Genomic DNA, 26,716 nt, shown 5'->3' on the forward strand with positions numbered 1-26,716 from the left:
CTGAGATTCCTAAAGATTGGAATGCGGCTGTGGTCATCACCCTCTTCCAAGGCGGAGACACTCTAGACCCAAACTGTTACAGATTTATATCCATCCTGCCCTGCCTTTCTAAAGTCTTCGAAAGCCAAGTGTACAAAGAGATCACCTACCATTTCGAGTCCCACCGTACCTTCTCCGCTATGCAATCCGGTTTCCGAGCTGGTCACGGGTGCACGTCAGCCACGTTCAAGGTCCTAAACGATATCATAACAGCCATCAATAAAAGACAGTACTGTGCAGCCGTCTTCATCGACCTGGTCAAGGCTTTGTATTAGGCACTGTATTATTATTTGCACTCAACAGCATTGGTTTCTCTAATGACTGCCTTGTCTGGTTCACTAACAACTTCACAAATAGAGTTCAGTGTGTCAAATCGGAGAGCCTGTTGTCTGGACCTCTGGCAGTCTCTATGGGGGTGCCACCGGGTTCAATTTTCGGGCCCACTCTTTTCTCTGTATACATCAATGATATCGCTCTTGCTGCGGGTGATTCTTTGATCCACCTCTACACAGACGACACCATTCTGTATACATCGGGCCTTTCTTTGGACACTGTGTTAACAAACCTCCAAACTAGCTTCAATGCCATACAACACCCCTTCTGTGGCCTCCAACTGCTCTTACATGCTAGTAAAATTATATGCATGCTCTTCAACAAATTGCTGCCCGGACTCGACCAGCATCACTACTCTGGATGGTTCTGACTAATGTGGACAACTATAAATACCTATGTGTCTGGCTAGACTGTAAACTCTCCTTCCAGACTCATATTAAGAATCTCCAATCCAAAATTGAATCGAGTCGGCTTCCTACTTCCCAACAAAGCCTCCTTCACTCATGCTGCCAAACATACCCTCGTAAAACTGACTATCCAACCAATCCTTGACTTTGGCGGTGACATTTTGTCACGACTTCCATCGAAGACGGTCCCTCTCCTTGTTCGGGCGGCGTTCGGCGGTCGACGTCACCGGTCTTCTAGCCATCGCCGCTCCACCTTTCATTTTCCATTTGTTTTATCTTGGTTTTCCGCACACCTGGTTCACATTCCCTCATCTGACTATATGTATATTACCCTCTGTTCCCGCCATGTCTGTGTGTGGAATTGTTTGTTTGTTACGTGTGGTTGGCATCAGGCTGGTTTGCGCCGGGTGTGTTTTGTTTATTGTACCGTTTGTGTACTTTGGGAATTATCGCTGTTTTCTTTGGGCACAAATAAAGTGCGCCTGTTATCTCCCATCTCTGCTCTCCTGCACCTGACTTACCTTCAACCAGTTGCGCACATTGTGACACATTTACAAAATAGCCTCCAACACTCTATACTCAGCAAATTGGATGCAGTCTATCACAGTGCCATCCGTTTTGTCACCAAAGCCCCATATACCCACCACTGTGACCTGTATGCTCTCGTTGGCTGGCCTTCGCTACACATTCGTCGCCAAATCCACTGGCTCCAAGTCATCTATAAGTCTTTGCTAGGTAAAGCTCCGCCTTATCTCAGCTCACTGGTCCCCATAACAACACCCACTTGTAGCATACGCTCCAGCAGGTATATTTCACTGGCCATCCCCAAAACCAACACCCCCTTTGGCCGCCTTTTCTTCCAGTTCTCTGCTGCCAATGACTGGAACGAATTGCGAAAATCACTGAAGCTGGAGATTCCCTCACTAACTTTAAGCATCAGCTGTTAGAGCAGCTTACTGATCGCTGCAGCTGCACACAGCCCATCTGTAAATAGCCCATCCAACCAACTACCTACCTCATCCCCATATTTGTTTTTTGCACACCAGTATTCCTACTTGCAGATCCTCATCTGTACATCTATCACTCCAGTGAGAATTGTAATTACTTTGCCACTATTGGCCTATTTATTGCCTTAGCTCCTTCATTTGCACACACTGTATTCAGATTTTTCTATTGTGCTATTGACTGTACGTTTGTTTATCCCATGTGTAAGTCTGTGTTGTTGTTTTTGTCACACTGCTTTGCTTTATCTTGGCCAGGTTGCAGTTGTAAATGATAACTTGTTCGCAACATGCCTACCTGGTTAAATAAAGGTGAAGTAAAAAAAACAAAAATGTTTTATAAAAAAAATGGATAGTTCAGAGCAGAAGGTCTACTCTATCATGGTCACCTACCAAAGCACCGGTTGGTCAGTGAGAACTTACAAGTAATAGAATAGACTGGTGCAATTTTCAAGTACTGTAATTGAACATGGTTTAGACAAAACGAAGCTGATGAGTGTTGAGCAGCATGCTAAAACTGCAGGACAAATTCTGCAATATTGTCCAAGCGGGGGATGGGGGGGTAAAGTGTTAGTTGTTTGCAATGACTTCTTTGTTGTTGTAATATCTGAAACGGATGTTTCACTATTAAGGATTCCAGCTCTAATGTATTGTATCAGACAACGACCTCCACACTTTATCAACAGATAACAAGCAGGGGAAAGTGAGCTTGTCCGTGGTGGTATTCAAACCGCCAACCTTCCGGCCATAGCCCAGCGTGCTGTGCCACAAAAGTGTGCTCATGTGGCAGAGTTGATATTGGTGCTTATAAACACAGGGTTGCTACAGTACATTCTTGATTGTGTTTAGAAATGTGTGGTTTGAGTTTTCATTTTAATTTGTTTTCAGGGGGGGTCACAGCGCAACCCCCATGCCCAAAACATAGTAAACCAAGCTGCAACTAGTCTACATTCTACAGCTTCCCCTGGCCCTGAGAAGCAGGAGCAGGCCTGCCCCATTGTGGTGTAAATAGGAACATTGTCCTCCCCCCATCAGACAGATGTGAATTCAGTTTAGTGTGCCAATACTGACCTCAGAGGAAAATAACCACAGAAAACTTGGAGTAGCATGTTGTACCATTGCCTGAGCCAGAGGGGTGTATCTCAATACTTTAAAATGACTTCCTGTCTCCTCTCCTTCCAGTCTGCGCTCATCTGAAAACACAGTAGAAGGAATACAGGTGCCTAGTGGAGAGATGTTTCACCTGTCCATTTCTTCTTCTTTTCTTGTTGTTTTTCATGGTGCAGATTAAGGAAGAAATGAAAGGTTTGGCCTGTGAACTACTGTTTGACTACGAAGCAAACGCCTTTCACTGTTCCAGACGCACAGCTCACCAACGTTTCTGTGCTGTGACCCACCGAAGGCTTTCAGTTGCTTTATAACAACTTGTGCAGTGGTAATTTAGAACATGAATTTAAACAATGAAAGAAAAAAGCATAATACTTTGGAGTATAAAAAAATTATAACTTATATGAAAGAAATGAAAAAAAATTGCATGATTTGCTGAAATAAAGGTATATTTTTTTTTTGACCCATAATTCCTTGTCACATCAATATGATTCTAAATGCTTCTAAACTACGCAGTAGTAGTAGAAGAAAATAATGTGATAACCAAAACCCTTTATTATCTTCACTAAAGTACCATAGCTACAGTTAAACAGTAGTTCTCTTCACTTCTGTTTTGTTTCACAACCCACTATTTATTCACAAAAAAATTACTACAGGGTTATTAAATAATATTTACCCAATAATGACTTTTTCTTTTGCGATTCATTGAAACAAGGCACATCAGAGGTAGAACATTCCTTCAGAAGCATTTGTGCTGAAGATAGCTATCTGTCTAAGGAACTACAGCCTGAGACCTGAGACCACAGCCCCCCAGCAGACAGGATCCTCTGACAGATAGCTACAGCCTGAGACCAGAGCACCCCAGCAGACAGACAGACTACATAGACCATAGACAGACAGACAAACAGAGAGACTACATAGACCATAGACAGACAGACAAACAGACAGACAGACAGACAGACAGACAGACAGACAGACAGACAGACAGACAGACAGACAGACAGACAGACAGACAGACAGACAGACAGACAGACAGACAATCCAGGGGTTAGGCAGCAGGCACAGGCAGAGCCTCTGTGCAATATCTACACTGGGGGTCCTGGTCTTTAATCTAGCAGTACTGGGACTAGTGGTTCTGATTGGGTCTGGTTCCTCTCTGGACACAAAAGTCAGGACAAGGAGGGTTCTGGAGGATGAACACTAGGCAGGGTCCACCAATGCCTGAATCTAAGACGCCTCCCCCTCACCACCTAATAGAGACAGAATAGGGTAACAGGGTAGATTTGTAGAGATGTTGCCATAAACAACTGCATCACTTTTCATTTGTGGCTTGACACATAGACACATCCAGTAATACAAAATGAGATTGGAATACAGCATATCACTATTACATCGTGTGTCACATATGCAAAGTGAGCATCTGCTAAATAACCGAAACTCCTGCAGGAACGAGGCAATAAGGCTCTAGGGTTGCAGATGCAGGCTATATTATGGAATGGGGGGCCTTGGTCTCACCTTTCACTGGATTTGGTCCTGGAAGGTAGCCTGGTGGAACGAGCCTGATCTTTCCCTGGATCTGGTCCTGGAAGGTAGCCTGGTGGAACCAGCCTGATGTTGCGATAGCTTGACAAGATTATCTGGCTGGCAACAAGGGCCTAGGAATAGGAGCAAGTATGAGGAATGTGTTGGAGTCTTGGTGTTACCTCTTCCTGTCTCTGCATTGGCCACATAGATGAACTCATCCACCTCCTGACATACTTCCTGGACCTGAGGGGCGGGACTGAAATATGGCTGTCCTGATTGGTCCGTTCTTTCCAGGATGAAGAGGTTGCTGCTGAGACTCTGCTGCGTCACACTGGCTCTCTTCCTCCCCGCCCTACACACACACACACACACACACACACACACACACACACACAATGATAGACATATACACACACACGTAACCATATGAACGCAAGGTGTACATTACCTCAAATGGTAACAGACAGTACATTTCAAATCAATCAGAGGAGGACTATAGTGAAAATAGTAACCTAATGTTTCTTAATCAACTCATCATCAAACCTTTGATTAGTGGAATCAGGTGTGTAGTGCTAGGGAAAAAATACAAAGTGTCCCCCTTTGATTCCCCAGGATCAGGATGAAGGAACACTGCACTAACCTGTTGGTGGAGTAGAGTGAGAATGTTGTATTTTTGCTGAACAACATTGCTTTTGTTTAGTTAGTAAGCTGCAGAAAGATATATTCAAAGGCTTTAGGTGCGTAACCACAGCATGGAAGTGTTTGGCAAGAGAGCCCCCTTCTGGTTGCTAATTACTTCTGCAGGATGGTTTAAATACGTTTCACCATACCTGTACAGTACTAATCTTCTTTACTCAGCATTGAGCTGTTGTGTTTGTTGTGAGCTAACAAAATGCAGGTAAGACCAATATGGTGGATGTCTATTGTAACTGTGTCAATTTTGCTTATCACATACAATACCAGTCAAAAGTTTGGACACACCTACACATTCATGTTTTTTTTTACTTAAAAAAAAAAACCGATTTTCTACATTGTAGAATAGAAGTGAAGACATCAAAACTACGAAATAACATATATGGTATCATGTAGTAACCAAAAAAGTGCTACGTGTCGGCAACATTAACTTGATTGACCATGATGTAGGTCATGTAACTGTTTGTTACATGCAATATGCTTTGTGGACACCACCGGACAGATGTTTCTCTCCAGTTTTGTAATGAAACAAAGGTGTGGTTGAATTTATTCTGCCACTGTGTCTTCAGCCTTAGGCATAAATCCAACGTTCCCTTAATAGTGTTCCCGGCACTGAGCAAATTTCAAGTCTGCTGAGCTCAAACTTGAACATTGTGAAAATTCTGTGCAACTTCCAGCGCCCGTTTACTGTGAACAGTGAGGCTGTACCCACTTTAATTTACAGTTTCTGACAGTGGTCAAGTCGGCTACTATGGCTATTTAATAATAATGTAGGCCTACCAGAGTGGCCTCCCATTAAAAAAAACATAACATTTTAATATGGAAATAGCGGTTCTATCATTCAGCCTACAGTAGCAGCCAATGTGTGGTGTTCAACGTAGGCCTACATTCCATGAGTCTTTTGAAAAAAAACATGCAAGGCTCAACATTAAACTGTTTATCCACTTGTCCTTCAGATAAGGAGGTGACTCAAAATATTGTGTTGTTTGATGCAAGAAACCACTTTACAAAATAAAATGCATTATTATTCCCATACCATTATTACAGAGAATCAGACAAATGATGCTACCTTCTGCCTATTGTCTACTTAGCTTATTCAAGACCGTCTCAAAATACAACACCACCCCTTAAAGACAAAAAAAAAGCTCTTTACCTGACTCCCTTTTCAAAGATGTCTAGAAATGTACATGTGTTGTGCCCATTTCTGACTACAAATGATCTATAACTGGTCTAATAACTCACTAACTAGCAAAGGATATGAACAAATATGCAGCTCTCGCTTTGATCTCAAAACCAGCACATTTACTCATGACCTATCATGCTGTTTACACAGTCCAGTTCAAAGAAAATGGCACAGATCCATATATGGCAATGGTCTATTTGCATATAGGCCTAATGCAGCTCTGATTGGTTCTGCCACACTGTTTTTTTATATATAGATGCAATAGAATCATATTCCGATGCGTTCTGCCTACAACAAAATAACTTGCATAGCTTGTTTTGTTTTCGGGTATGTTGCATTGAAAGTGGCTAATTTTGCATTGATTCGACCACAATTCCCACAGTAAAGGCAAACATTGATAGTGTTAACTGGAAGAGTTTTACTGGGGGAGCTCAGGTAATATAATTATGTGCACAAGCATAAATCACCGCATTTGTCATTTTAGAACCGTCCGAATCTGCCACGTCAGTCATTTTTACTTGGCCGGAAGGTTATTATCTCAGCCCTAAAAAACTATTTTTTTCCGACAAACTCCAAGGTCCTCTGATAATACTTATCCCGTGCAAATCGTCATCCCCGTGTTTTGAGGGATATTACAGTTGAACAGGTGCTGCACCCAGTTTGGGTAAGAACAAATTGATGCTTAAAGCAAAGTGCTATGCACATAGCCTATAGATGAACGATCTGTTCTGTAATAGATCAACCTTCCTAGTGCCATTCTTCTCTTTTAAAAGATGAGGTGGACGATATCGTGTCAATTAATTGATACATTGACAAATGTCAGTTAATTAAATATCTGCGTAGGTTACAGTTTACGGTTCTTATTGATATGCATTATTATTTGGACTTTCTCCGAACTGAAGGCCATTAGGCCAATATTAGGATGTCCCTAGACATATTAAATATCTTCACACCTAGAAGAGCCTCAAGGCTTCCGTCATAATGGTCAATTGTGAATGCGGAAAAAAAAATCATGACGGGCAGTTCGGTAAAACGAATCCCGTCGGAATCGCCTTCTCGAAAAACAGACATACTGGGGTAATAATTACATAACCGAGGTTCTATAGCAATACTTCCGAATATGGCTTAAGGGGGAAAATTCTATGAAGTTCAATCTCGTCCTTTGTGCAGGTTGATATTTCCTCTGTTCCGCGCTCCCGGTAACGTTGCTTATTTTTATTTTATTGAACTAGGCATGTCAGTTAAAGAACAAATTATCATTTACAATGACGGCCTAGTATGTGACGGTGGCAAGGCATGTTAACTAACAAAATAATAAAGAGCAAACAACACTTATCTCAACAAATAGGTTGTAATAAGGCTTTTCCCCCCTGGCTTCACCAGTGATTTTACCCACGAACCGCTACTAGTTCGCATATGCAGATTCATGGACCTTCTATATCCGGTTTGCATCCGGTTCATACAGATATATTAGAGCAATCAGAGTCAGGGTATGAGTCCAGAAACCTGCGTATTTCCCTCGAAAGTACGTAATCTCACGATTCCAAAACTATACAGATACAAAGTTAATTGTCTCACATCTCAGAAAATATTTGTAACCTTGTATTTCTTGTTGACGAAATTCATGCTTATGTTTGGTTTTTGAGCTGGCGCCCAATTGACTCCCATACAGTCCTTGAAGACGAGCTCTATGGAAATTAGCTTTCTGGGCAGGGCATTATTTAAACTGCAGTAACCATTGAGCATTATCCGGAAGGAGGTAAACAGCAACAATCTAGTAAATTCCTGATAAGGCAGGCGAGTTTCGGTGAAGTGGGTACCAGGAGTGATTGTGGAAGTCAAGTCGAGATAAGGTCAACAGTTAAAGAGAGAAGAAACCTCTGGGAAGGGAGGCCAGAGGGGCCGCCACATCGACCCTCTCTCTAACTACAGTTCTGTCTCACATACACACTACCACACCCATGAAGGTTCTAGACGTAGGCAGGGCCATGAGAATACCAATAAGAGGAAGACTGAATTCTTGCCAAGCAACATAGATGGATTGTTTATCTTAGTCATATATGGAGGTGACTCCGCTTATTCGGAAAGTGTAAATATACCGAACAAAAATATCAAAGCAACATGTAAAGTGTTGTCAACGTTGAGAACAGCGTGCCCCATAGTGGCAGTTGGGTTATGGGCAGGCATAACGAACACAACAAACACAATTGCATTTTATCGATGGTAATTTGAATGCAGAGATACCGTGATGAGAACCTGAGGCCCATTGTCGTGCCGTTCATCACTCACCATCGCCTCATGTTTCAGCTTGATAATGCACGGCCCCATGTCGCAAGGGTCTGTAAACAATTATTCAAAGCTGAACATTTCCCAGTTCATCCATGGCCTGCATACTCACCAGACATGTCACCCATGTTCGGGATGCTCTGAATTGACGTGTACGACAGTGTGTTCCAGTTCCCAACAATATACAGCAACTTCGCACAGCCATTAAAGAGGAGTGGCACATTCCACAATCAACAACCTGATCAACTCTATGCACAGGAGATTGCGCTGCATGAGGCAAATGGTGGTCACACCAGATACTGACTGGTTTCTGATCCACACCACTCCTTTTTTAAGGTATTTGTGACAAAGATGCATATCTGTATTCTTAGTCATGTAAAATCAATAGATTAGGGATTAATTCATTTACTTCAATTGACTGACTTCCTTATATGAACTGTAACTCAATAAAATAATTTGTTTTTGTTCAGTATATACGCTTGTGTAACTTGTATTTTGTCTCTGCAGCTATATGACCCAATGGGATAAATAAACTTGGCTTGAGCCTTTTGTAGTCGCCCATTTGAGTAATTACTATTTGTTAAGAACGTAACCGGGTAAACAGACCCAAAAGCCTGCCAGTGCATTTTCACTGGTGTATGAATGCTCTTGATCATTGATGCATTTCCTTCCACTGAAGCACCGTCTCTGAACTGTCTGAGACTTCGTATAACTACAGACTCCTTCCACCTGCTTTCGATGTGACAATAAGGCGTCTAAGCTATCCTCAATGTGCTAAACATTACTTATCAAAGCTCAAATCGGTACTGTGAAATAGAAGTTGAAAGCAAATCTGACATTTCTTGTTACCGCCATAGAGAATAGTATTTTTTATATCTGTGCCATTATAGTGTCTGTGACAGAATGGGCAGCACCATTATGGCTACAACCCATAGGAATCCCCACCCAGTTGACTACTTTAAAACGGCGGAAGCCCTCAATGGCGCTGCCCATGCTAAATCTGCCTTTTGACCACTAGAGGCCTCGATCATTCTGAGTTTACAAAAGTTCCCCACCTTGTGGAAGAGGTGCATTGTGGTTATTGTAGTTGTTTTTTACTACACATTTTAATCCAACATTTATTTTCAATGACATAAAAAAAAAAAAAAATGAAATGTTTTTTTTTCTTCCAAAAAGAACACAGAATCTACATTTAAATGCATACTATCAAAATATCAAAGTTCCTGTCACTGGGACATTACTATTTGTCCAAGTGAGGTCCATTTTTTTTTGGGAATAATAATAATAAAAATAAAAAAAAGAGATTGCATATTACAAAACTGATGTTAAAAAAAAAAAAAAAAACTGTACATACTCAAAAATGGTCATGAATAATTCAGTCACCAACTCTGTGTATTCCCCATTTTACACCCCCCCCCCCCCCCCCCCCCCCCATATATATTTATATATAAATGCAAGTAATTTAAAACATAACAAAATAATTAAAATAAATAAAAAAAAGTTGCTGTGCAATGTTTCATTACAAGCTAGATTATGATACATCTTCAAACAATACTTTATGTTTTTACAATTTATTTAGTTAATAATCTTATTAAATGTATTTATTATTCTACCACATTCTCAGAGCAAAACACATGCCCAACCAACAGTCTGAAATCTGGAAGATAAGTGCTTCTTGCAGGAGATGGGAGACTCACATTTCATTAACATCCCTCCCTACCCTAGCCCTTCATTCTTCACCTACCCTTGCCCCAAACTTCACCGCATCAGTCAGCCAGAGCCTTTCAGAACAGAAAGAAGTTCACCCTAGAAACTGATCCATCAGATGCCTCCTCCCGTAATGCTTAGCATTACAATGTGGGGTTTGATAATCTGATCCTAGATCAGTGCCTAAAGGAAACTTGTACCCATAGCCCTCCCTAGTTCACTGTAAGATACTTAGGATTTCCTTGGCATTCTCTGTGTTCCAGCCCTGGCCCTGAAGAGGGCCGTCACAGACAAGCACGTATTTGTGTAGGATCTGCGTCCCAATGTCCCGGAAGTGAAGCCGGTCCTCTTTGCGTTCCGTGGAATCCACGCTGCAGTCCTCGTACTTCACTGCCCAGAAACACATCTCCCCTATGTACATCATTGTCAGCAGGTGGGTGTCTGAGAAGATGCCTATTGGAAAATAAATAAAAACATAAATAACCATGTTTTTTCATCCCTTTATGAGAAACTAAGAAAAGGTTTGTCTTGATAATGTCAAAACAAAAATGTAACATTAACAAAATAAACAAGCCACAACACATGTATAACAGCGGTTCTATGTTTACCTTCAGCCAGGAAGTTGGCGGTAGCAGAGTCGTGAAACACCACCCCATCGTTGAGCTTCACGGAGTTCCTCACCTGCAGCATCCTCATCAGGTAACGTACACCCTCCTGAAGACACTGAAACCAGACAGACAACACTGCATGAACAACAGGCATAAGGAATCCAACTCTAATAGTAGCAGTTGCACTACAATTCAAGTTTGGCCTTCTATATAAAGTTAAATGGTCATACCTTGAGGAAAGTGGCTTTGTTCTTCTTGATCCACTGCTTGCGTTGGTGGAGTGTGTGGCAGTACATGTAAAGCAGTGCTCCACGTCTCCAGTAGAGGCACTCTAACACCTCTAGCCCCAGCACTGACTGCACCTGGAACAGGGACAGCTGTCACTAAACAACAGTGTGCGTGTGTCACCGGAGGATGGTGACACATTAATTGGGGAGGACGGGCTCATGTTAATGGTTGGAGCTAAATAAGTGGAATGGTATCAAATACATCATACACATGGTTTCCATGTGTTTGATACCATTCCATCCACTCCGTTCCAGCCATTATGAGCCGTCCTCCCCTCAGCAGCCTCCACTGGTGTGTGTGTGGTGTGTAAATCTGCTGTTATTTTCATGTAGTGAACAAAATACTCAATGCATAGGGTATAAGGTCCTATGCACATGCATTGCCCTTTAAGAGCAGGCTGAATATCTTTTGCACAAAGACACACACACCTCTTGGGCCGGGACCAGTCTACCGGCCAACACCTCTGGCTCTGTGAGGTCCTGCAGCAGCTGTTGGATCTTAAAGGGTGAGCAGTCCTCTGGAAACTCCTGGTCCACCAGCTTGTTTTCCTCATAGAATGTGATGTCCAGGATCACCTACACACACACTAGTGTCATTCTTTACTTTTAAAAGGCCCAGTGCAGTCAAATGTGATTTCCTGTGTTTTATATACATTTCCACACTATGAGATTGGAATAATACTGTGACATTGTGAAAATGATAATTCCCTTTAAGTGTAAGAACTCTGGTGACATCACCATGCAGTAAATTAGTTAATATACCAATAAATAAAAAATAAATAAAAGTTCCAAACCTCTGCCAACAGCTAGTTTTCCCCTTACCACTCAGACCATCTTAGAACAATTCTTGCTTGAGAAATTATTGGCTAAGAAGCTGTTTACCATCACAGTAAGGTACTTTAATGTTACCGATAAATTAATTGATACTGAGATAAAAAAAGAAATGGCTACATTTAACACAAATATGATTAAACAGTAATAGTTTTGCAATTAATCTATTCAGCCATGCTCTTTCGCAAAAATGTATGACAAGAGTAACATGGTCGGCCGGCCTTCAACTCTAATGCAGGTGAATTGCAGACTTCTTCCACAAGCTGTGGGCCAACAACCTTCAATAAGACAAATGTCTCCGTCTCTCCAACAGGCTGTCTACAACTCTGCTATGATGGGTGTGGATGATGCGGATAACTCAGACAGACCGTGGGTTGGGCGTTATGTCAATGTCATCAACAGGACAAGTCACTTGGTTCATCATCAGCACTGCACTTTGAAGTTGGAATTCTAATATTTTGAACTCTTCTAGATTTCCACATTTGTGGAATAATCCCACTTTTTAAAATGCATCTTTGCGTCATTTCTTCATTTGAAAGTAATCACTGATTTTCTACGCTCTGACAGGTGAAAGGATGAAAAAAACCTTCCATTCACTATCAGAGCAGTGATTGGGCTACTTCAAGGACATGAGGAAGGGTGCATTTAATTTGTGAACTGAGTCTGTCACAGAGGATAGTGGTCAGTTGAAAGTTCCCGCGTCAAGGAAGGACAACAAGTGTGTCGGCTCTTTCACACCTTCAGACTCGAGTCATTGGATGACATGAACGACTTAACAAAATAGAATACTGTTATCCTATTTCAAAACAGCAGGTGGAAGAACTACTTGAACACAAAAGGACACTTTGCTTGCCACGTGAGCCTGCCATATATCACCAAAACAACAATCTGTTTGGTTCTACGAGGCTACCTATTTGCAACTAACAAGGCCTGAACACATGAAGTCTACCATTTACATCCAGGCCACTTGCCTGCCTACCTACCTGGCTGAACAGGATTATCAGAGATGAAGGCAACTTGGATGGTATGGTATGGTAACACATTTGAATTCACACCAAGCCTAAAACATTTAGTCTAGAATCTAGCTACAACATTAACATTCAATGAACTGCAATACCTGAGTGTAATCCTGAAGCAGTTTAGGCAGACTGTTACTTTCCCCCCCTTGTCTGTAAAAGCTTTTCAACTTGTCTAGTATCGAAGAAGCATTCTGTAAATAGTCATCATCTAGGAGAAAATAAAGTTGTTTAATATGTATTACAGGTCTAACTTTATGTCCAAACATTACATCTCATGCTTACAGAGTTTAATGTATCATTTAACGTGTTAGTTTAAAAACACACTGATCATTTCTATGACTTGTTGATAATGTGTTTTACAGTGACATGATAATGGCGTAAAATGTAAGGAGCTGCCCTTTGAGATAGTCAATAAAGAAGATAATCTAGCCATGTCCATCCGGCCACCATTGTACACAGTATTATGACAGTCTAGACTAGAGTTGACAAAATCAAGTTCATTGGAAAACAATAGTTGGCCAGTAAGCCAAGAACGTACACAAAGTGGAATACTTTTAGATACCTAGCTAATACATCCCAGAATAGCCTAGATAGATTGTTTGACCAATCTGCAATAACATTATGCATTGAATGTTTGAAAAGTAACGGCTCAATACCCTAGCTCAGCATCTTTGTCGACACATTAACACCAGTTAGCCAGCTATCGCTAACGTTACCTAGCTAACGTTACTGTACCACATAATGAATTCAGTTAAATTCAAAACGGTTTTATTGGGATGGTAAACCTGTTTACATTGCCAAAAGAAGTGAAGTAAACAAACCAAATTTAAAACAATTAGCTAACTAGTTAGGTACCATGTTAGCTCGCTAACTAGCTAACGTGGCTAATCACATTAACTTTACCAGCAAACATAGCTAGCTAGCTAGCGAATGTATGCAATGAGTCATATTGTTTACTGTTGTTGTTGTTTCAACTCTGACTAGCTAGTTTATCTACCTTGGTCTGTGTGTTATCATAAAGTATTTCTGGTGATATGGTAACGTTAGCTAACGTAGCTAACTAACTAAGCCAGATGAGAAGAACTTTCAACTGAACAAACTGAAGGTGCATCGACATTAGCTACCTTTCATTACAAATTATTGTTTTAACAGTGTACACCTTACCTTGTTTCTCGGTTCTGAGGCTGGCGCACTTATTGTCCAACTCAAAAATCCTTCTCTCCAGTTCGAACGCCTGTCTTCTGCAGTCGTCGGCCATGACTAAAACACTGTCACGTGACGCTTATGACGATCCATTCACATGGTGAATGTGTTTATTTTATTATCTGGGGCAGGTTTCATGCCACTATTCTAAAATCCGCATTAAGAAAATATGATAGTTTTCCCATCAAACGGATTTGTGCGTTGTGACGTATAAACACGAAATGTACTTTTTAATTACGTTTTCATGAACCGAATAAAAATCTAAAATTAGTTGTGCTTCCATTGCATTTTCGACTCTACCTATGGTTTTGGTACATAAACGGTTGCGTTAAATAGCAAAGGTGCCTACATGTGCTCTTGCCAACAGTTTGCAGATAGACTACAGTGCGGCTAGGATGTGTGGGTAGGCTCCTCTACATGATTAGATTATTATGGATAAGAGCGAGAATATTTGTATTCGTCAAACATCGATCATCATGTTACCAGAATAAAACCATCGATATGTATTGTAAAGGAGCATCACACTCATCACCATGCACTTTCACCACCATGTGAAGTTAATCATAACGTATTCTTCTATAAAATGATGGCTGTCTGCGAACACACGTTCATCATAATTTATGTAACCTGTTGCCTAATACTGTATGGTTACCCAAATCGTAATGCGAGAACTATCATCGTGTGTCTCCAAATTTACTTCGATATATGATGGTTATTATATAAATATTTGTGCATAATGGCGTTTCCACCTCCATATCTCGCATAATGTTTTGTTTTGACGACATTGGGAAAGATCACCGAAATGTACTTTAATCGCATAAAAAGGATTTGATGGAAACCTGGTTAGTGATCCAATACATGTTTGCTCCAAATATATCAATTTATTTGTGCCCTCTGTCAATTGCAAATCCATACTTTTTCAATAAACCTTAATGAAATACACCCGCCGACTGTTTTGCGTGTGCCAATTGAATCTCAACAAGGAAACAAACTGTATTTGATTGGATTTCAGCAAATAAAGCACGCAACGACAGAGAAGAAACATAGGTACAAGGTTAGCGTTTCATATAAACTCAGCAAAAAAAGAAACGTCCCTTTTCAGGACCCTGTCTTTCAAAGATAATTAGTAAACATCTAAATAACTTCACATATCTTCATTGTAAAAGAGTTTAAACACTGTTTCCCAATGAACCATAAACAATTAATGAACATACACCTGAACATACAATGAACAATTAATGAACAATTAATGAACACGGTAGGCAATTAAGGTCACAGTTTTGATAACTTATGACCTAAAGAGGCCTTTCAACTGACTCTGAAAAACACAAAAACAAGATGCCCAGGGTCCCTGCTCATCTGTGTGGATGTGCCTTAGGCATGCTACAAGGAGGCATGAGGACTTCAGATGTGGCCAGGGCAATAAATTGCAATGTCCATACTGTGAGAGGCCTAAGACAGTGCTACAGAGAGACAGGATGGACAGCTGGTCATTCTCGCAGTGGAAGACCATGTGTAAAAAACCCACACAGGATCGGTACATCTGAACATCACACCTGCGGGACAGGTACAGGAAGGCAACAAGAACTGCCCGAGTTACACCAGGAACGCACAATCCCTCCATCAGTGATCAGACTGTCTGCAATAGGCTGAGAGCGGCTGGACTGAGGGCTTATAGGCCTGTTGTAAGGCAGGTCCTCACCAGACATCACGGGCAACAACATCGCCTATGTCTCACCAGGGTTGATGGTCGGATTAATGTTTATCTTAGACGGAATGAGCGTTTCACCGAGTTCTGTACTCTGGAGCGGGATCGATTTTGGAGGTGGAGAGTCAGTCATGGTCTGGGGCGGTGTGTCACAGCAACATCGGACTGAGCTTTTTGTCATTGCAGGCTTTCTCAACGCTGTGCGTTACAGAGAAGACATCCTCCTCCCTCATGTGGTACCCTTCCTGCAGGCTCATCCTGACATGACCCTCCAGCATGACAATGCCACCAGCCATACTGCTCGTTCTGTGCGTGATTTCCTGCAAGACCGGAATGTCAGTGTTCTGCCATGGCCAGCAACGATCCCATTGAGCATGTCTGGGACCTGTTGGATTGGAGGGTGAGGGCTAGGGCCATTCCCCCCAGAAATGTCTGTGAAATTGCAGGTGCCTTGGTGGAAGAGTGGGGTAACATCTCACAGCAATTTTGGTGCAGACCACGAGGAGGAGATGCACTGCAGTACCTAATGCAGCTGGTGGTCACACCAGATACTGACTGATACTTTGGATTTTGCCCCCCCCCCCCCCCCCCCCCCCCTTTGTTCAGGGACACATTATTCAGTCTCTGTTAGTGACATGTCTGTGGAACTTGTTCAGTTTATGTATGTTGTTTAAACCTCTCTGGGATATGTGGGAGGGTAGCGTCCCACCTCGCCAACAGCCAGTGAAAGTGAAGGGAGCCAAATTCTAAACAACAAAAATCTTATAATTAAAATTCCTCAAGCATACACATATTTTACACAGTTTTAAAGATAACATTTTCGTTAATCCCGCCACAGTGTCTGATTCCAAATAGGCTTTACAGCAAATGCACCACAAACGATTATGTTAGGTCACCACCAACTCACAGAAAAACACAGCCATTTTTCTAGCCAAAGAGAGGAGTCACAAAAAGCACAAATAGAGATAAAATTAATCACTAACCTTTGATGATCTTCATCAGATGACCTTCATACGACTTCATGTTACACAATACATGTATGTTTTGTTCAATAAAGTGCATATTTATATCAAGAAATCTCATTTTACATTGACGTGTTACGTTCAGTAGTTCTAAAACATCCGGTGAAAGTGCAGAGAGCCACATCAATTTACAGAAATAGTCATCATACATGGTGATGAAAATACAAGTGTTATACATGGAATTAGAAATATACTTCTCCTTAATGCAACCGCTGTGTCAGATTTCAAAAAAGGCTTTATGAAAAAAGCAAACGATGCAATAATCTGAGTACAGCTTTCAGACAACAAAGCAGCCAAAAATATATTTGCCATATTGTGTAGTCAACACTAGTCAGAAATAGCATTATAAATATTCACTTAACTTTGATGATCTACATCAGAATGCACTCCCAGGAATCCCAGTTCCACAATAAATGTTTGATTTGTTCGATAAAGTTCATAATTTATGTCCAAATAGCTTCTTTTGTTAGGGCGTTTGGTAAACAAATCCAAACGCGCATTCAGGTCCAGCCGAACGTCTGACGAAAAGTTCAAAAAGTTCCGTTACAGCCCGTAGAAACTTGTCAAACTAAGTATAGAATCAATCTTTAGGATGTTTTTAACATAAATCTTCAATAATGTTCCAACCGAATAATTCCTATGTCTGTAGAAAAGCAATGGAACGAGAGCTAACTTTCTCGTGACCGCGCGTCAGAGCCTGTGGCACTCTGCCAGACACCTGGCTCAATCCCCTCTCTTTCGCCCCACTTCACAGTAGAAGCCTCAAAGTTCTAAAGACTGTTGACATATAATGGAAGCCTTAGGAAGTTCAATATGACCCCATTTACACTGTATATTGGAATGGCAAAGAGTTGAAAAACTACAAACCTCAGATTTCCCACTTCCTGGTTGGATGTTTTCTCAGGTTTTTGCCTGCCATATGAGTTCTGTTATACTCACAGACATCATTCAATCAGTTTTAGAAACTTCACAGTGTTTTCTATCCAACAATGCTACCAATATGCATATATTAGCATCTGGGACAGAGTAGCAGGCAGTTTACTCTGGGCACCTTATTCATCCAAGCTACTCAATACTGCCTCCCAGTCACCAAGAAGTTATTAATCTTATGTTAATACAAATATTTACACATGTTAAGTTTTCTGAAAATAAACGCAGTTGACAATGAGAGGACTTTTTAAAAGTCTATTTTAAGGTATTGATCTTGGGCGAATCTATGTCGTTGGAGCTGAATTCCACAAAGCCTGGTCTCTGCTCCACTCTGTTGGTGGAGTTCATCAGAAACTTCCTTCACCATGGAGTGAAGTTTAGTCAACTAGGTCCAGCGGAAAAAAAACTATTAACAGGTAAATCTAGGGAGGAAGAGAGAGGCATATATATATATATAAAAAAGGGGACATATGTATTTATATTACGGACTCTTCTCTAGCCGCGAAACAGTTAAATTATAATGAGCTAGCCGAGCCTCTTTTGCTCGCGCTGATCGTCCTCCGCTAGCCCCGCCCCTCCCCTCCTAGCTTTAGTGTCATTTTACCAGCTGGGACTGTGAGTTCCTGCAAAGTCTGATCACACATGCACGCCATAACTCAACCGCTCCGCAGCCTCACATTGCTCATCATTTAGGAAAGCCTGTTGGTTAGCTTCAAAAACATGGCGGCCCTTAAAGTATTATCACGAGCGGATACTGTATTCTTCAAAAACCTATCTGCCACCTGCATACCCAATTTGAACTTCACCCATTCCTTGAACAAGGTTAGTATCGACATGCGTCAATGAAATAGACCAAGTACAAACACGCATCCAGTTAAATAGATACATTGGGAAGCGTTGCTATTTTTGTGCGAGTGTTTATTTTAAGCCTGCTACGTCAGGTTAGTGCGAATGTGTCATATGGCACCTTCTATTTTAACCCCTAAATTGTTCTCTGAAATGCAATTGAAATCAAAATTCATCATTTGCATTTACTGTTGGCTACGATCAGCGTATACTTGGCTACTGATCCGTTATGTTATACCTCAACACTACTGACCCCTTTCATAAATGTTCGTGATGTCTGATGCTTCCATGATCCATGTTAGCTATTTCCCGTCCTGGTATCTTAGTAGCCTACATGGTGGCTAGCAGTAGACACTACTCTGTCACCCATAAAAACTCAAATGACCTTGGCTGAGAAAGGGACCTTGGATTTCAATTTAATGTCTCCATTTGTTTGTTTTGCCAGTATCATGTGTTTTATGTTTACAGTAGATAGTTCCTATTGAAGACACTCGCTCCCCCCCCCCCCCCCCCCCTCAATCTTTGTGATATAAGGTCCAACTATATTACGATCGATTGGGGAACATATCTAGTGAATATATTTGGAAGTTATTGATGTTGACTACCGATATTTTTTCTCTCTCCGTAATGCTCCTTTAAACTGTAAAGAATTCAACCTGCCAACATAGCAACACACATAAGCCTAAGAATGTTGGTCATTGACATTGCGCTGCAGGTTGCAACCCAGTTCCCCTTTGCGTGTCACGCGCACTAAGGACAGCCAGAAGTAGAGGCATGTAAAAATGCAGTTCAGAACAGTCTCTGTAAAGTATAGTCTACAGGTAGTATAATAGAAAATAATGTACACAGTTCTCCGATAAGGGTATTGTTTAATCATGTGTTTGCATTTCGGTTTTAGAAGTAGTGAATTGGAGGGTATACACAGTACACACCTCCATGTTTAGATAATTACAGTCTGACGCCATGCTAGTGTTGTTCAATACATTTTATTGTGCATTTCTTCACCTATAGAAGTTGGCCTCTCAGTGTGCAGGAATCCTTTTATATTGTTATGTTTTCGCCTCCTTTTGTCACATGATATGCAGTTGCTTTTGTTTGGCTTTGCTGCCACAGTACAGTTTGTAGTTAGACCTCAGATAAGTTGTTGTAGGTTATAACCGTAAACAGAGCTAATGGTCGTTAATCGCCCTGAAAGGTTCCGTCTAGGTCAAGACTAAATACAAGATGCTGGTCCTAGGTTAACAGTCAAGCCTATTTTGTGAAATGTTTTCCTTTTCCTTCTGGGCGCATTTTCCTCGCGCTTGATTGGTCTTAATTGCTGATTTGCTATTGACAATTCATTTTTATATGAGCTGAGGTCAAAATCAAGCCACTTATGTCAAATTTCTATTATGAACTATCTTCTATTTGGTCACAAATCCACCCAGAATATAGTTCCTCCCCAAAAGTTTGGTGGATCATAATAGAGCGAAAGGTGTGATAATGGGTGAAAAGTAAAACTGGTCATAGGTTAATACAGACTAATGACTAATGAGTTCACTACATCAGGGGGGAATTGCAGACCTATTCTATTTATAACAAGAGGTTGATTTACACGTCTCTAATGTCAGAGCTTAGAAGAACTAGCCTATAATGGACTGTGTTGTTTTGTCAGGGACATTCTCAGATCCACCAGACTGCCTCATTCCCCCAGTGAACCTTCCATCTACACTAGTGCAGTACGGTGGATATAATTAGCTACAGCAGAGGAGTTAAAGGATGAGCGAACGGTGGGTTAATGGCAGAAAATGAAAGGCTTGATGAGGTTAAAGGGTCTCCGTCTGCTCTCCACGTCTCAGCTGGAGGAATATGCTTCCTGGCAGAGTTCCAATACAAGCAGTTCAAGACCGTCTGCTTGCCACTCTTACTCTAGCTGAGAAAGTGTTGTGAACTGGACATATCTCTTTTGTTTCTTGTACTTTGCCTGCCTGGTCCATCTTTTCTGTGCTGTAACTGAATACATTCTATACTCTTGGTGTTGGTTTTTATCTCACTGCACATAATGTGAAGTGCTGATTTTGACCCGACAGCCTTATCTGTGATGGAATGCTAGCACTGGGGAAATTCCACGTTAACAGAGTGATGCTGAAACTAAGATTAAAAAACTGTATAAAATGAAATGTATGCCAAACAAAATCCAATGATCGCAAAGTTCAACAAACCATAGAACTCTATGCACAAGGACTACTTTTAACAATTTACACAGCATTTAACTAAAACACATTTACTTGAAGAACAGTGCAGATGCAAAGTTTTGTAACAGAATATCGGATTGTGCTGTTTTTGCCGTCCGTCTGTTACCAAACTTAGCATCTGCACTGTTCTTCAAGTAAATGTGTTTTTGTTAAATGTTCAGTGTAAAAAGTAGTGCTTGTACACTGAGCTGTATGATTTGTTAAACTTTGTTTTGCAATCCGTTACCGTGGAAAGATCAGAGTGGAATTTCCAGGATCTTTGTTTTTCACTACTCCCCAGCACACATCTTATTCTGAGAGGAGGTGAATCCACCTGTGAGAAGAGTACTGAATATGGTAAAGTATTATTGAATGCTGCCAGAGTTTGTCTAACTGTGGGACTGTTCCTCTGTGTACCCCAGATGTGTGGCTGCTCCTTGTCCACCTCCAGTCAGAGAAAGTCCCAGTTCTACACAGACCCCACAGAGGCTGTGAAGGACATCCCCAGTGGAGCCACCATCCTAGTGGGAGGTAAGATCAGGAGACGGTGAAGACTTCACTGTGGGCACTGGGATGCCTTGCAAATGCAGCACTGAAGACTGTTTACGCCTGAACATTTACATGTACATTTTAGTCATTTAGCAGATTCTCTTATCCAGAGCGACTTACAGAAGCAATTAGAGTTCTGTCTATGCCAAGGGCTCATCAACAGATTTTTCACCTAGTCGGCTCAGGGATTCAAACCAGCGACCTTCCGATTCCTGGACAAACGCACTTAACCGCTAGGCTAAGATTTATAAGAATTGAATAGGAGTGTAAGCAAAATGATGGACATTTCACCTCTCCTATCAGAGAGCAAAGTGGGACTATTATGTTATTTCTAATACGTGCACTATACAGTACTGTACCAGTCAAAAGTTAGGACACACCTACCTGATCACACTCAACACACACATATACAGTACCAGTCAAAAGGTTGGACACACCTACCTGATCACAATCAACACACACATATACAGTACCAGTCAAAAGGTTGGACACACCTACCTGATCACATTCAACACACACATATACAGTACCAGTCAAAAGGTTGGACACACCTACCTGATCACAATCAACACACACATATACAGTACCAGTCAAAAGGTTGGACACACCTACTCATTCAAGCGTTTTTCTTTATTTGCACTATTTTCTTTATTGTAGAATAATAGTGAAGATATCAAAACTATGAAATAACACATATGGAATCATCTAGTAACCAAAGAAGTGTTAAATAAATCAAAATATATTTTAGATTCTTCAAAGTAGCCACCCTTTGCCTTGATGACAGCTTTACACACGCTTGGCAGTGAGCCAGGCCTAATGGCCCAACATCAGTGCCCGACCTCATTAATGCTCTTGTGGCTGAATGGAAGCAAGTCCTCTCAGCAATGTTCTAACATGTAATGGAAAGCCTTCCCAGAAGAGTGAAGGCTGTTACAGCAGCAAAGGGGGGACCAACTCCATATTAAGGCCCATGATTTTGGAATGAGATGTTCGATGAGCAGGTGTCCACATAATTTTGGTCATTTTAAATGTTTTATTTCACCTTTATTTAACCAGGTAGGCAAGTTGAGAACAAGTTCACATTTACAATTGCGACCTGGCAATGTAGTGTACCTCCTACAAGTAGGCTAGGGAGAAACTTGTGTTATATGATCCAAGTGTAGTTTTTCTGTAAAAACTGTTTCTCAGTAGGAAAAATGTTCATTCACACATTGCCTTGTTTGCTGTTCTTAGATAATGGACCATGCTCTCAATGTTAGCTGCTCTCTCTGAATCATTCTGCGTCATTGCCCCCGACAGACTGGGCTTCTATGACAGATTCCATATGTCATAATAATAGAATTGGGCTTGTGCTTGTTTCCACTGTGTGTAAGGAAGGCCTAACTACACAGGGTCATTTTCCAAGGAAAATAAGTCATTAATGGAAATGACTGTAAACATTTAGGTTTCTCTCTCCAGGGTTTGGTTTGTGTGGTATTCCAGAGAACCTTATCAACAGTTTATTAAAGACTGGCGTGAAGAGCCTTACAGCCGTCAGCAACAATGCTGGGTAAGTGTGTGTGCGTCTGTCTGTCTCTCTGTGTGTGTCTGTTTGCGTGTGTTTGCACACACATGCAGGTGCCTGTGTGTAACCCAAAACCATGGATTGATTTTCCATCTCGAACCTCGTTTACTGCTGTTAAGAAAATGCCTGTGTTTCCTAATGCTAATTAGAATCTGTTTTAAATTACAGGCCTCCAACCATGATAGTATCAAACACTTTAAACTGTTTCTCGTAAAGATGCCCTGCGTGGGATCATGGGGGATGCCCTGCTGATCTAAAGTCCGTTTTAGGCTTTACCCCCCCTAATGGTTAACCCCCTAGAGTTGATGTCCATGGCATTGGATGGGTCTCAACCCACCGCATCCTTCCGCATCTGCCGTGAATGCTGGCAGATCCACAGTGGTGTTTGTCAGACCATGAGACTAATCCCTAAAATCGGTCTGTAGCGTCTGATCGGTTTGGCCTACAAAATATTATTCTCCGTTTTGTTCTACGACTTCCAAAAGCGTCACGGGACTCGTCTGAGATCGGTACTGCAGATCTGCCAACCTCTGTCTGTAGTGTCCGAACAGTTTGGGCTACACACTAATATGACCCTTCTATGGAAAGGTGAGTCTCTCTCAAACATGTACATGTTGCTCTAGCCACTCTACTCATGTTGCTCTAGCCACTCTACTCATGTTGCTCTAGCCACTCATGTTGCTCTAGCCACTCATGTTGCTCTAGCCACTCATGTTGCTCTAGCCACTCATGTTGCTCTAGCCACTCATGTTGCTCTAGCCACTCATGTTGCTCTAGCCACTCATGCTGCTCTAGCCACTCATGTTGCTCTAGCCACTCATGTTGCTCTAGCCACTCATGTTGCTCTAGCCACTCTACTCATGACGCTCTAGCCACTCTACTCATGACGCTCTAGCCACTCTACTCATGACGCTCTAGCCACTCTACTCATGACGCTCTAGCCACTCTACTCATGACGCTCTAGCCACTCTACTCATGACGCTCTAGCCACTCTACTCATGACGCTCTAGCCACTCTACTCATGACGCTCTAGCCACTCTACTCATGACGCTCTAGCCACTCTACTCATGACGCTCTAGCCACTCTACTCATGACGCTCTAGCCACTCTACTCATGACGCTCTAGCCACTCTACTCATGACGCTCTAGCCACTCTACTCATGACGCTCTAGCCACTCTACTCACGACGCTCTAGCCACTCTACTCACGACGCTCTAGCCACTCTACTCACGACGCTCTAGCCACTCTACTCACGACGCTCTAGCCACTCTACTCACGACGCTCTAGCCACTCTACTCACGACGCTCTAGCCACTCTACTCACGACGCTCTAGCCACTCTACTCACGACGCTCTAGCCACTCTACCCACGATGCTCTAGCCACTCTACTCACGTTGCTCTAGCCACTCTACTCACGTTGCTCTAGCCACTCTACTCACGACGCTCTAGCCACTCTACTCACGACGCTCTAGCCACTCTACTCACGACGCTCTAGCCACTCTACTCACGACGCTCTAGCCACTCTACTCACGACGCTCTAGCCACTCTACTCACGACGCTCTAGCCACTCTACTCACGTTGCTCTAGCCACTCTACTCTTGTTGCTCTAGCCACTCTACTCACGTTGCTCTAGCCACTCTACTCACGTTGCTCTAGCCACTCTACTCACGTTGCTCTAGCCACTCTACTCACGCTGCTCTAGCCACTCTACTCATGTTGCTCTAACCGTGGGACTGGCAACCTGTAATGTAAAGTTGTGGGACAGTGAATCTAATAATGGCAGTATTCAGTGTGTTAGTTTATAAAGAGATTCATTTAGCACATATCAGACATGCCACAGGAGCTGGATAAAATAATATAACAACAAAAAGAAAGTGAATGCCCAAGAAACAATATTGAAAATGAAAAGAAAGTGAGCTCCCAGTGTATCCTTGGGCCATAAAGTGATTTAATTTGGTTTGTTTGAGGCCGTTGTCTGATTTCATTGGCTTGTATTTGGTATTTCCTGGTCATACTTGGCTTTCAGATGTAATTTTAGAGTGCAAACATCCACTGACTGTTCCCCTGCAGCTCTTTCTTTGCATCTATCCATCTATGCCTAATCTCTTTGACAGAAACCTGAAGAACCAGTCATTTTAGAGTTAAAATCCTTTGGATTTTTTAAGGTCAGGCTACAGGCCTATACTCGACCCAGATTAGACATTTGACATTTCTACTAGTCAGACAATCGTCAGACAATCGTCCGGAATCTGAGAGGGAATGGTTTTTAGGCTATCGACATAATAGAAAAGATAATGACTCTTTCCAGAGTTTTCTCAACACTGAAACTTTAGGAGAAGCGAGAGAAATGATAGGACCATGAGAACTGCTGCTTTTCTCCCTCTCTGTTTCTCTCTGTGTCTCCCTCCCTCTCCTTCTCTCCCTCTCAGATACAGTGGATCCTTTATGTAGGGTGTTATATGAGACGGGAACCTCACGTGTGCACTAGGGCGACCCACTGAGCTTTCATAGGAGGACACTTTACCAACTGGAGGGAACTTTGTTTTACTCTCACTCCATAACCTTGTGATGGAGTTACTGTACAACAGACACATCACATTGTTCATGACATAAGATGTTGTAAGCACTAAACATTCATGCCAGCACTGTTCAAACAGTGTGTTTTATTTTGTAGGAAAGGTTTGAGTTCAGCCCAGGTGTTGAAGAAAGAGCAGTCAGAAGCATCTGCCCTACAGAGTCCATTTTGACCTAATTTCTTCAGCTAGAGTGAACTGCTTGTAAACTGCTTGTGAACTGTTTGTAAACTGCTTGCGGAATACTGTGAAATACTCAGTACCGCATGAAACAGTAGTCTAAGCATCTGCACACCAAGTTCTTAACAACTGTGTTTAGTTTGTTGAGCTCTGTCAACAGACTTGTATTGGAGGTACAGAATGTAAGATTGCATAGACCATTGTGCGTGGGGGTTATCATTTCTCCAATATAAATTATTCTTGAAAATTGCTCCTCCACATTTAGAGATAATGATTCATTTGGAAGTGTGTGCTGTGGGCTGCACATTCAACCTCCCCTGTTTCAGAAACAGGAGTACACCTGTTCTGCACAGTTTGATATGGAAATTATAATAAGATAAGAGCAGAAAGCTCTCTCTCTCTCTCTTTCTCTCTCTTTTATTTATATATATGATATGCAGTATACTGCTGACTTGTCTATATTAGCTGAACTAAAGTAGACATGATTGTCCAATATCTCCAAGTGAAGCTGATTGGATGTGTGTGTGTGTGTGTATCACGGGACTTGATAACTGTGTTGTTGGTGTTCTGAGCATTCTTGGCCTAGATGGTGTGAGCAAGCTGACCTAGAAGTTGTGTGAAGGACAAAGCCTGTTCTTTCCAGTCCCAAACCTTCCCCAACATTAGCAGCGTGACTATTTTATCCTATTAGATTTGATCGTAAGAATAAAGAGATGTGATTAGTAGACTATGATTTTGCACAAGTTTTCACATTCATTACGAATATATCTTAATTATCCCTAAATGAAGTGTAGTCTTGAGTTTCATGAAGCCAATATAGGCACTTCTGTCTTGCACTTGTTAATCGTCTTTAGTGAACTGCTTATATGGGTAGAGAAACAGTTGAGATTAGGCCAGCTTTAGTT

General features: G+C 41.7%; 2 protein-coding genes and 1 long non-coding RNA gene across 4 annotated transcripts in view; 1 reads left to right on the top strand and 2 right to left on the bottom strand.

The window, feature by feature from the left end:
- Positions 1-2,065: 2,065 nt before the first annotated feature.
- LOC110536351 lies at positions 2,066-8,762 on the bottom strand. The gene is made up of 3 exons (XR_002475416.2): positions 8,686-8,762; positions 4,403-4,763; positions 2,066-4,137 (listed from the first exon to the last, which is right to left on the bottom strand). It is a non-coding gene; the product is annotated as an uncharacterized LOC110536351 (long non-coding RNA).
- Positions 8,763-9,844: 1,082 nt separating this feature from the next.
- Positions 9,845-14,329, bottom strand: LOC110536352 (UPF0600 protein C5orf51 homolog). Of its 2 annotated transcripts, none has more exons than XM_021622100.2 (6): positions 14,190-14,328; positions 13,124-13,233; positions 11,605-11,751; positions 11,119-11,250; positions 10,889-11,003; positions 9,845-10,733 (listed from the first exon to the last, which is right to left on the bottom strand). In XM_021622100.2, the coding sequence occupies exons 1-6, from the start codon at positions 14,281-14,283 to the stop codon at positions 10,498-10,500; spliced, it is 834 nt and encodes a 277-aa protein (XP_021477775.1). In that variant the 5' UTR covers positions 14,284-14,328; the 3' UTR covers positions 9,845-10,497. The 2 variants fall into 2 exon arrangements, with proteins under 2 accessions (XP_021477775.1, XP_036792149.1); XM_036936254.1 differs by having other exon boundaries at positions 10,268-10,733; positions 11,119-11,244; positions 14,190-14,329.
- Positions 14,330-18,492: 4,163 nt separating this feature from the next.
- LOC110535107 (succinyl-CoA:3-ketoacid coenzyme A transferase 1, mitochondrial) overlaps positions 18,493-26,716 on the top strand; it is a 99,976-nt gene continuing 91,752 nt past the window's right edge. Inside the window, exons 1-3 of the mRNA XM_036936256.1 lie at positions 18,493-18,710; positions 21,370-21,478; positions 22,955-23,045. Coding sequence (XP_036792151.1) covers positions 18,609-18,710; positions 21,370-21,478; positions 22,955-23,045 — 302 coding nt within the window. The 5' untranslated portion in view covers positions 18,493-18,608. The remainder of the gene's footprint in view (positions 18,711-21,369; positions 21,479-22,954; positions 23,046-26,716) is intronic.

The sequence above is a fragment of the Oncorhynchus mykiss genome, chromosome 11 (assembly GCF_013265735.2).
Source record: "Oncorhynchus mykiss isolate Arlee chromosome 11, USDA_OmykA_1.1, whole genome shotgun sequence".
Classification (NCBI taxonomy): Eukaryota; Metazoa; Chordata; class Actinopteri; order Salmoniformes; family Salmonidae; genus Oncorhynchus; species Oncorhynchus mykiss.